The sequence below is a fragment of the Diaphorina citri genome, unplaced genomic scaffold (assembly GCF_000475195.1).
Source record: "Diaphorina citri unplaced genomic scaffold, Diaci psyllid genome assembly version 1.1 scaffold598, whole genome shotgun sequence".
NCBI classification, from domain to species: domain Eukaryota; kingdom Metazoa; phylum Arthropoda; class Insecta; order Hemiptera; family Psyllidae; genus Diaphorina; species Diaphorina citri.
Window position 1 is genome coordinate 35,881 of NW_007378032.1, and position 12,343 is coordinate 48,223.

The following is a 12,343-nucleotide window of genomic DNA, read 5'->3' on the forward strand; positions in this document are numbered from 1 at the left end:
ATTAATTAATTCAAAAACTGATTTGAATAATTTGTTTTATTAATTTCATTCATTAGTTAGGACAAGACAAAACATTGAACAAATAAAAGGTATGATTACTTGAGCGTCCGCTAGGTTCGCTTGGGTTATCGTATTTTGGTTTTCGCACGCTTTGCTAAATCTAAAAACATGGCGCCAACATGGGTTGCGTTATTGGGATCAAGAAGCGATGCGAAATCTCCCTAATGACCTCAAGAATCTACCGGCCCTAGGCTTTTGGTAACGTTTTTCGTGTTCACCCTGTATATGTTGTATTTTATTTAACCCTGACGGTGTGTTTATGTACTGGGCTGAGATAGGCCATTCTCGGCGTGTGGAAAATGATGTGGTAATGGTAACTTAAGACAGCCTTCATGAGCGTGTAAAGTTGGCGGGAAATTCGAAATTTTGATTTTTTTCCCGCAACTTGTACAATCTGAATTAATTTTTTACTTTTTATCTCTAAGTTTGCACGTTTATATTAACTTTTCATTTAAATTAGATATTACAAACAAGCGAATTACAAAGCAAACAAAAATAAATATAAAATAAATTTTAAAAATTGCCGCCGGGACAGAGGGTTGGAAAAAGACGTCTGCCTAGACCGCACAGTTTTACGCGTCAGGATCCCGCTAGTGTCGCTAGTGTTGTTTTTTCAAAACGTGTTTTTTGTTTAAATGAAATTTCCATGTTAGAAACGCGCGTAAATTTAAATTCTTTTTGAATAGATCACGGTTATTTTACATTTTTGAAGGTGTAATAATTAATTATTATTATTTTCTTTTCTTCGTTATCTATAACTCTTTTTTTTACCTATCGTTTTATTTGTACAAAAAAGAACGTAACAGATAACGAACACGGTGGAATAATTATATTGAGAAAACAAATAAATATTCCACTGGCATTGCTACGCGACATTCCTTTGATCCGGACCGACTTTCATAGGATAGAAATCGCATGGTCGCACGACTTTTTCTCGTGTCGTGCGACACTCTCGTGTCGTGCGACACGCTTCCACTATGCGACTAATGCGACTTTTGACGCGCGACAAAATGACAAAAGTCGCGTTGATGTACGGTAATTTTGACTAAACTGTACGGTAATCAACTAATCACATTTGACCAACCTGGCAACACTGACCTCCTATTCCCTATTGATTACGGTTGCCGGTTGCGGTTGCGGACTGACGACTGAACGGAATTTTAGATGTCATTTCTTCTGCATTCCTCGTTCCCTCTTTCAACTAATCAACTTTCAATCACTTCAATTTCAATATCAATCTCTGTGTTGTGTGTTGTGTTCTCGTTGTCTCGTTCATCCTCCTTCAACCTCCTTGCATCCTTCAAGCTCGTTTCTTCTTGTCTTGTATTAATATTAAATTTAAACATTTTTCTCTTTGACCTGATAAGTATCATCTAAGCGTCGAACTGATAATGATTTCAAAATGTAAGTACCTACCTAGGTATATCTATTTTATCTCCAGCATTTCTCAAATCCAGTAAAACACTCGGGTCTTTTAGTAACTAAAACTTTAAAAATCTTCTATATTGTAAGGGGAAGATAATTGCTTTAGGAATGGGTAAAGTTCCAGTTACAACTGTTCTATTGTGAAATTAAAAAGTTCTAATTAAAGGGTTAAAGATTTGACACATTGTTTTTTTCTCTCCCCCCTCCAGATATGTATCGGTAAAGATATAAACACCATGGTTTCATACCAAGAAAATATAATTAATGATCAAACTGCAGTTGCAAACAATGTAAAGCCAGTTCCTTCACAACCTCAAGATCAAGCAGTGTTTGAAGCAGATAAGCGGGCTGTATACAAGTGAGTTTTTTTTTTTGTAATGGTGGTCTAATAAATAGTCATACTTGTCTACAAAACCTGTGAGTAGTTGCAAGCCTACTTTTGACGAATAAAATTATGACTGAAAGATATTATGGAATATAGAATATTTTTTGTTGGAAATGACCTGAGGAATCTACGATTTTGTTATCGTTTTCCTGTTCACCCAGCATGTGTTAATAATATAGGGTGTATCACAAAGCTATAGCCGAAAGCGACGAATAGTACAGGCAAAGGGCTACTAAAAGTTCCTTGGACATTTTTCGAAATCATTTTGGGTTTTTTTCAGGTACCCCGACTTTTCTCCAAATATTTGACCATGGTACAAAATGTGTTAAAGCTAGAAGAAAACTAATTAGATGAGTAGATAGTAGATAGACCATATTACCTCTCTTTTAAGACCAATTTCATTTCTAAAAGTTGAGATCTGTTCACACTATGGCTGTTGCGGCACCAAATTTTGATTTTTTTTTTTTTTAATTTGTTACCCCGTGTATCTTTGGTTCAATTTGAACCAGAGGATGGCAAAAATTCCAAAAACTGACCCGTGTTCTAACACTCAAACTTTGCTAGACTTACAGTACATAATTATCTTGAACGACCATGAAATAGCAGGGTTTTTGAATGTAGAAAGCCGTAGGGAGAAAGGATGTTCAAAATGGGGGAGAAATAATCAGAAATTAAAGTAGGTACCTCTAAATGAAGCTCTGGAGATTCTGTTTTTGACATGAGTAAATAATAATAAATTATTTAAAAATATATATATATTAATAATAATAGGTACGAAACTCGGATTTTACCCTCTGGAAGAAACTCGGATCCCTCGACCTACAATTGATCTTCTTTTTCTTTGCCTTTTCCCGTGTACAGACGGGGTCGGCGTTTTTTGTCAGCCCTCAATCAGCTCTAAGGTGATGGCTTTTGGGCTGACATTTGGTTTTGGCTACAGAATTTTACAAGGGGATGCCCTTCGCACTCAACCTTTGCTATTTCATTAGCAATGAAAATTCAGGCTGGTATACTCACTGTTTATAGTCCCCCAGCCAGACTAAGCTGGTCTACTCCCTGTTTAACGTCCCCCAGCCCTTGACCTGCAATCAATAAAAATTAAAAAAATCTAAAAAAAACACTGTTTACACAGATACACACTGACCACATGGGGATAGTACTTCATTGATGCTGTTTCGAAATATTTGGAATTAGTCCAATTTCCAACGCAATGCTTACTTTGAACTCTAAACTCGTATGGCGTATAGCACTACCGGTGGTTAGGGTGGCCATTCTTGAGCTGTGATTAAATGAGGAAATGAGGTCCGCAAGAATCTTTTGTTTTTGAAGTCCCATATTTGACATTTAAGATGAACAGGGTGTCTACCAGACTGGAAAACCGGGAAAAGTCAGGGAATTTCATGGAGACTGGAAAAGTCAGGGAATTTTTCAAAGCCTAAAAAGAGACAAAGATTTCAATTAAAAAAGTATGCAACCATGAAGGGGCAACATGTAATCTCTCCAAAATTTCGCCTGCGGTGCTGAAATTTTGTCTCTTCATGAAAAAGTTTTGGGAATATTTTAAAGCCTATAAAACAAGAAAAAGACTTTGGTCAGTAAAAAAAAAGTATGCAACCTTGAAGGAGCTCCTTAAATTTTCTCGAAAAAAATTTCGCCTGCGGCGCTGTCATTTTGTGTTCTATAGAAATGTATTGGGGGGAATAACTATACTCATCTTTTACACGTATTTAATTACATAAAAAACTGACACATGACAAGCTACAGGTTACATACTTACTGAAAAGTTTCGCCTGCGGCCCTGAAGATTACACCTTTGACAAGTCTGCTTCTCTTACTATTGTAGACCAAAATCTTCAAAAAATTCGCCTGCGGCGCCAAATTTTGTGTTTTTGATAACTAAGTTTTTTTTTTAATTAGAGACCAAAATTTTCGCCTGTGGCCATAAAAATTTCAATTTCGTTAATTCTGGTTTCTAAAAATTGTAGCTCACAATTTTCAAAAATTTCGCCTGCGGCGCTGCTCATTTCCCCCTTTTTTGCCCCCCCCTAGGGTAAGGCACTTTTCTCATGACTTTTCCACGTATTAGAATAATCGATTATTAATCGATTAATCGATTATTTTTTATAATCGATTATTGATAATCGATTATGTGAAATAATCGATTGTTCCCAACACTAAGTGCGTTCTCACGTCGTCCGAGCTCATCCTAGCCCGGTACATAAACACACCGTGAGAGTAAGAATAACATAGAGGGAGGGTTTGGGTCTTTTTACATATCAAGGTCGAAGGACAGTTCACGAACAGCTGACTAACCAAAAATTTGTTTAGTCACGTGACTTTACTCTTCTCTCATTGGTGGAAAATTATTGAAATCTACTTTGTTTACATTTTGCAGTCCCGGTCTGTATTCTCAATTTCCCCCGATTTCTGAATGGTTTTATGACATTTTAAAGTCAATAATCTTATATTATAAGAACAAGATCCATTCACATTTCACACACTGATCGCTCTATCTCGAAAACCACAATAGATAAATAAGATAAGATACCCATCGAATTTACTTAGAAGTTGTTAAAAGTAAAAGTTTCATAAAAAAGCAGAAATAATGTTTCAAAATTTCTGTAAAAATCATCCTACCCAGGAAATTATTCATGGTCCGGCACTGGTACCAAATCAGCTGATATCTATATAACCTTCGATTTGAAAAGTGTCTTTCGTTTTGGTCCTAAACGCTCCCTCTATGTTATTCTTACTCTGAGACCCAAAGTCCCAAACCCTCCTCTTATCTCTTTCTAATCTTTCTATGTTATTCTTATTTCTTATTCTGAGAATCTGAGCCTAACTCTATATATAATAACACTAATCACTGCTCGTTTGTGCCAGTTCCTTTGGTAGCAATAGCAATATTCCACCGACGTGACTTCTGCTCAAGTACCACGAAAAATATTTTAATTTATTTATTTATTTTTTAAGCTGTGTATTCAACGTGATATAGGGTGATAAAAATTATAGAAAAAAAATTAAAATTTTATTAAAATTAAAGCACTCCCACTCATAATAAGGAACAAACTAAAATGAAGAGTCGCGCGACACGTTTCACATATTTAATTACATAAAAAACTGACACATGACAAGCTACAGGTTACTTACTTACTTACTGAAAAGTTTCGCCTGCGGCCCTGAAGATTACACCTTTGGCAAGTCTGCTTCTCTTACTATTGTAGACCGAAATCTTCAAAAAATTCGCCTGCGGCGCCAAATTTTGTGTTCTTGATAACTAAGTTTTTTAAAATTGGAGACCAAAATTTTCGCCTGTGGCCATAAAAATTTCAATTTCGTTAATTCTGGTTTCTGTAAATTGTAGTTCACAATTTTAAAAAATTTCGCCTGCGGCGCTGCTCATTTCCCCCTTTTTTGTGTTAACCTTCATCCCCCCAGGATATGTGAATGTTTAGACTGTATAATGACAAACTTCAGGTTCATGCTTTTTAAAAAAATTCTCCTGCAGAGCTGAAGATTAGGATTTCGATGAGACTGAATTTCTGAAGATTTTAGACCAAAATGTTCAAAAATTTCGCCTGCGGCGCTGTTATTATATTCTATATTGTTATTCTATTCTAAATAAAAAAAAAAAATGCCAGTTCACTTATAGTAAATACCTATTAGGGTCCCAAAGCCAGATCAAAGAGAAATGGCTGTAGTAGTCTTGAGGTCATTATCTTGGTCAAAGGTCATTTATCTTGAAAAAATTTGGCCTGCGGCGCAGTTATTTCATGGTGCAAATGGGGGACTCGAGACTTTACCCTAGTCGGATGAAAAAAGATTGAAGAAATTTAACAGGCTTGAAAAAAAATAATAATAAAAAATCGGCTGCGGCGCAGTGGGAATAGGGTGGAAAATCTTGGAAAAGTAGACTGGAAATTTTGAAAAATTGGACTGAAAACCCGGGAAAAGTCAGGGAATTTTATTTTTCCATTTTGGTAGACACCCTGGATGAAGCTCAAGCTCAGAATATTGTTCAGATCCAATGAGCTTCAGGATATCGTCATCTTAAACTTCACTACCGCGCAAGTCGATTTTGGCAACTTTTCAGGAGAGATTAAAAACTATTTCTTTAATGAAAATCTGAAGTTATCTAGTGTTAAATTTTGTCCTATAGTATAATTACGGCGCTGTTTTTTTTTTTTTTTTTTTTTTTTTTTTTTTTTTTTTTTTCCTTCTCGAAATATCCTTATACCATCATGTCCGGGAGAGAATAAGGATTCCAAAATACCTTTTGGTAACCATTTCGCTAAATAACTCATTTCACCAAAAATCGACTTGCGTTGTGTAGTGAGTCTGGAACTTTGGACGACGCGACGTAGACAAGTACAAAAATAATAGCAGTAGCATTCATGTTCATAGTTTGTTCCTATGGTCCTGTAGCATACAGAAGTTATATCATACTGTTTACTCGTAGCTCGTAGGTACAGTTATTTTTGGTCACCCTGCTCATTATATCCATAATTATTTAGTTTTTACTCTCAGCTCTCAGGTGTATCGCGAACGCAACTCGGATGACAAATTCTTTTTTCTTCTTCTTTTGGTTGGGACGGAAATCGGATGATTTGGGGTTTTCGGACGGAATGTTCCTCCATGTTCAAAATTTATTTTTAAGAGTCCAAACAACTGGTGCTATTACCTACCTATATCTTTTTTCTCTCTCGTCCTGTTATCTTCTCAATTTAGGTAGTTAAATTAAATATTATAAAATCTCAATTTCGAATTTGAAATTGTGATTTACTAATTTATCTCTACACCTCAATATTTTCAGACATCCATTGTTTCCCCTGTTAGCTCTTCTTTTTGAACGTTGTGAGCAAGCTACCCAGTCAGCTGAATCTCCAAGCTCTGAAAGTTTCAACGTGGATATTCAAGCATTCGTACAACACCAAGAGAGGGATCAGAAGCCATTCTTAATCAATGATGCTGAAGTTGATGGTTTGGTAAGTCATCCAAGTGCACGGTTGATGCTTTGGTAAGTCCATCGTATTTATCATTTATTTTACGATGTTAGGTACTTACTTGTGATCATTACCTATTTTTTTTATAAGAGTTTGATAGAGGGAACTGTAACTCCTAAGGTATTATCGTCTCGAAACGGAAGAGAGAAGCCACTCCTCTTCCGTGATGATGAGGATCATGGATGACTTTTTTTTTTTTTTTTTTTTTTTTTTACAAGGAAAATCGGGAAAAATTGCGCCTGCGGCGCACTTAATAGGCCTAGTGGTGTGGTAATGGGACAAGAAAGTAATGAAATATAAATAAGGGATTTTTTGGGCTTTGTCTGGGATTTTTTGTGGTAGTCCCGTAAGAACACTGGTTTACTCCCCTTGACTCAAAATACGGAAAAGATCGCTACACTCTGAATCTGGTTTTCGAAATCTCAAAAGTAATTGTACTAGTTAACTCTTCTGACTATCCCAGTGAATGACAGATGCGCTCAAAAGTAATTAAAAAAGGTTCTTCGACCCAAACTTTTGACTCGAAAAAATATGCATTTGCACTTAAAAAAAAAAAAAAAAAAACTAGGTACCTACATATTAGCTCTTCCACCCGGTTGGGTGGAAGACCTCACTAGGTGAGAATCCTGTCATTAAAGCCTTAAAAAAAATAAATAAGTAAAAAAATATGAATGCAGAGTTTTTACCTTCTTTGTTCTTCCTCTTATTTATTATTTCTGTATTAAAATTTATGTATGTTGGGTTATAGGTTGTGTAAAAAGTATCGGTGTGTTCAATGAGTTTGATGTGTTACCTATAGGGGTATACTTATTTATTATTATATTTGGTATTAGTCCAGAAGCCACTACAATAAAAAAATTGCTACAAAAAAGAGCTTTCACAAATGAGCAGTAACCAATGTTATCATAGGGTTAGGTTAAACAAAAAAAGGAGCTTTCACAAATGAGCAGTGACCATTGTTATTATACGGTTAGGTTAACACAAAAAGGAGCTTTCATAAATGAGCAGTGACCAGGTGTAGCAAGTCTGCATTTTTTTTTTTTTTTTTTTTTTCATTTCTCAGAAACGAAGCCGAAGTTAGAAAAATGAACCAGAACACCTTGTTGGAAATGATGAGATCTACCTACCCTTTTGCGGTTACTCTTAGTGATGTAGTGCTTAGCACGGTGGACTTTGGATGTGGAGGTTGGTTGGTGGTTCGAGTCCAAGTCAACTCATAAAATTTAGCATAGTGTATGTAAGTGGGAAACGACATTTGCGACAAGCATCGATGCTTGAATTAACGTTTGCGGCCTATTCAGTGAAGATTTCATTTTGACCATACTTTTTCTTTCTGGGAGAAATACTAAAGATATAGGTACCAAAAAGTCGTTTTTTATTTTTTTCAAGAACACAGAAAGAAACTGAAATAGGGTTGGTATTGACACAGGTGCTGTCCTCTACAGGATCTTTACTCTGGTCAGGAGGAGAGGGAGGAAGAGGAGGAATCCAAACATCAGTACTAACTGAAATGGGAGAGTACGACAATTCTAATCAACATTCACCACCCTCTATTCTATCAACCAAAACTGCGAGTGTATCTTCGTCTTATGTTCAGAATCAGGAAAATATTAACCTCTCTGGTAAGTTTATTTACTGTATTGTTTTGTACAATGCTTATGGTACCTGAGATCAATCAATGTGATTTCTCAATTATTTAGCCTTAAGATACCATGTTTGTTACTTACAATTACTTAACACTAAAACACGGGAAATAAAATAGAAAGCTGGTGATTTGAACCATTGTCAAAGTCGACTGAATTTTACGGTTATTGTTTTTATCCACTAAAAACCTGTCTCTCCTTTTCAGATGCAAACATACCCAGAACCGTCATACGACATTACTTCGGGTATGTTTCTTCAAGGCTCACCAGGTTATTATCGTGGGGCTTGACTCCTCTTCCTATTGTCCTCTTCTTTCTTGTTTATTATCTTCTTTACCATGGTTTCCACATTCTTCCAGCTTTCCTCGTTCTTCAGCATTATTTCGATGATGTTGTCCGGCGTCAGTTTTCCTTCTTTGTCTTCGCCCAGCTTCCTTTCTTCTTCAAACTTCTGGCATTCAAATATCGTATGTTCTGCGCTGTCATTGTCCGATTCACAGTAGATGCAATTCATTTTGGAGACCTTTATCCTGTATTGGAACCTTCTGAAATGTCCATTCCCTGTTAAAAACTGGCACAACTCGTAAATTACATGTCCATGTTTCCTGTTCACCCACTTTTCCAGGTCCTTGATCAGACGTTTTGTCCACTTTTCTTTCCATTTGTCCATCATTTCTTCCATCTTCTCTTTTACTTGTTCTCTCATTTCTTCAATCTCATGTGTCGATCATCAATTCTATTGGCAGGGATCCTGATATGACCTGTAGTACTCCTGTTGCCACCGTTCTATAGGAGGCTCTTGCCAATCTGAGCATCACTTTTCTTTGCCAGAAATTATGGTGATTTCTTTTGTTACGGTCCAGCTTTCTACGCCATACAGGAGGACGGAGACGTAACAACGAAGAAGTCTGAGCTTTGCATATAGAGCAAAAGTAATACGGTTTTTAAGACCTTTAATATGATGGATCACAAGTAGGGGGTTATTACCTATTTAAGATTTTCAAGTTGCAGCCGGTTGCGGCCACAAGGGGAGGCCGGAGCCGCAACCTCATATGAAAAAAATTGATCCCCCAAAAAATTATGAAATAGGTGTCTCGGCGTTTTTTGACATTTTGAACGGTTCTCGAGAAACTCACCCTTGGTCAAGACTTTATAAACACCCTGAGTTATGGTAAACAGTGGATACTTGAAAATGTCTACAAAGTAGTCGAAACTCCGAGTCGGGATAAAAAGACTTGTAAGTTGTAAATATCCATTGTCTAACATAACATAACTAAATAATAATGAAATTTGTCTCTTGTTTTCAGATGATCAAAGCAATTCAAGTGCTACGTATTCACTTGTTAGAATTGGAAAAAGTTCAAGAGTTGTGCAAAGATTTTTGCAATAGATATATAACATGTTTGAAAGGGAAGATGCAAAGCGAGAATTTACTTCGTTCTGATTATTCGAGTGGGGGATTTGTAGAGCATAACAATAACAGTAGTGGTCACTCCAGTGATTCTAGTAGTCCGATATCTCACTCACCTCATCCACATTTACAAGTAAGACAACAGTGCTCAAAAATTCAAATGTTATTATTTACCTTTTTTATTTGAACTGGCATGCAACAGAATCCACTTTTTACTGGTCGAATTGGCTTTTGAAATATAGACAAACTTCGATTATTTATAGACAAACTTCGATTATTTCAACTAATTGGGACCTAGGGTAGTTGAAATAAACCGAGGTTCTATATAAAAGATGAAATAATCGAGGTCCCGTATAAAACAATGAAAATCATTTAGATAGAACAGCTGAACAGAACAAAATGGGGAATTAATACCCTAGGTATTGATTTCAAGCAAATTTTGAAATTAAACAAAAAGAAAACGAGAAACAAACCAAAAACATGTCTTCGACATTGTTTTCTTTGTCATTAGGCTCGTTAGTTTTTTCCTTTGATAAGATGGACAGATGGATGGAAATGAATTGAAAAAATATTTTCACCACGAGGCTTAGAAGTAAAAAAAACACCATGATTTGGTATGTCACATACGTACCTTTAAATAAATTATAGGATTCGCGGATTTCGCGAACACCGCGAACCATCAAAATGAAGTGAATTGAAAAAAATACCATCACCATAAGTAAGGGAAGATGCAAAGCGTAAAAAACATGATTTGATATATCACACAAGTACCTTTGGAAAACATGTAGGTAGGATTCACGGATTTCGCCAACACCGTGTAAATCGCAAACAGCGAAATATTGCACCAAATCGAAATAATAATGAAACCAAAAAATTTGGAAGCCAAAAACACTCAGATTTGATAGGTCGCACTTGTAATTTTTAAGCACTGATTCGCGTTTTCCGCAAATTCCGCGAAAACCGCGAACCGCAATAATTCCAGTCAATAGTCGATTATACTTTAAATTTAACGTAGAAAACGAGTATGCAATAAAAAAAATAGGGGTTCTCATTTAAAAATCCAAAGTTAGTACCCAATTCGCGGACTTCGCGAATCGCGATATTGCCATAATATCAGCATCAAAAATGTACTTTTTTTTTGTTTTTCCAAATTTTAAACAGGCTCCGAGAATAGCAATTTAAGCATAAATTCTGGGACACCCTGTAGATATTAAAAAAATCCCCCCCCCCCCGCAGTTCATTATCACATTTTACAGCCGCATATCAAATTTCAAGTCTCTAGCTCTTACCGTTCTCGAGATATTTTGTTTATAGACAGACAGAAGGACAGACAGACACACACACGGACTATTGACTGAAACTGTGGATTTAGGCTCTAGGGACCTCAAAACGTATTTTGGCACTAAAAACTGACAATCGAAAATTTGACCCGATTACATTACTTGATAAAGAGAACCAAAAAGGCAGATATATTTTGCAGAACTTCAAAGAATTATTACAGTTTATTTATTAAAAGCCGACATGTTTCATTATTATCCATCAAGAAAATGGCCCAATGGTCAATTCTTGACATTTGTCGTATTTTATTTAACACTTAACCGTAAACCGAAATTTAGAGAGAGGGGGTAAAAATCTCGTAGTGAGGATAATCAGCTGATTAAAAAAAATCAGCTGTTCGCATTAACCGAGAAAAAAATGGGGACTCTATCGTTAGCCGAATTCCAGAGCTAAATTAGCTCTGTATGGCAAGAGGGGAAGCGTAAACCTAAAAAATGGTTAACGCCCCTCACGTCATAAACACACTTCCATGTGAGGGGAGGTAGTGACCTTGAATAAACTGAAGTTCGGTTACCGGTTTAATCTATATACTATACTAGCTGAATTCCGTCGCTTCGCTCCGGAATCCCGCTAGTTTATCCCGAGCCATGGCCAAACTTGTGGAAAAGGCATGGCCGAACTTGTAGTTATCAAACTAAAAACATAAACGAAACTTGATAAAGAGAACCAAAAAGGCAGATATATTTTGCAGAACTTCAAAGAATTATTACAGTTTATTTATTAAAAGCCGACATGTTTTCCCATAGAAGGACTTATACAAACCTAGTCGACCTATATATCAAATTAAAGGGGCGATCACAATTCCGATAATCTGTACAAATTCTGAAAGGGGGCGATCGTAGAGAAAAGGTTGGGAAACACTGTCCTAGAGCGATGAAATTTGGTATGCTATCCCGGTATGGTACAAGGACGCGACTGTAACAATTTGGTAAAAATCGGACAGTCACTCATCCAGATATCAACCAAAGTCAATGTTGCTTCGAACTTCGAAAAATTTTCAAAAAAAAAAAAGTTCAATTTTTGGACACTTTTTAATGATCCCTCATTACATGGGGAGTATTTTAAGATAGGAAATTTT

At 36.2% G+C, this 12,343-nt stretch overlaps 1 protein-coding gene across 1 annotated transcript in view; it reads left to right on the plus strand.

Annotated features, from left to right (window-relative positions):
• Positions 1-1,195: 1,195 nt before the first annotated feature.
• The window catches only part of LOC103510420 (homeobox protein PKNOX2-like), a 22,251-nt gene continuing 11,103 nt past the window's right edge, over positions 1,196-12,343 (plus strand). Inside the window, exons 1-4 of the mRNA XM_026824471.1 lie at positions 1,196-1,464; positions 1,695-1,843; positions 6,684-6,855; positions 9,824-10,097. Of these exons, the coding sequence (XP_026680272.1) occupies positions 1,722-1,843; positions 6,684-6,855; positions 9,824-10,097 (568 nt within the window). The 5' untranslated portion in view covers positions 1,196-1,464; positions 1,695-1,721. The remainder of the gene's footprint in view (positions 1,465-1,694; positions 1,844-6,683; positions 6,856-9,823; positions 10,098-12,343) is intronic.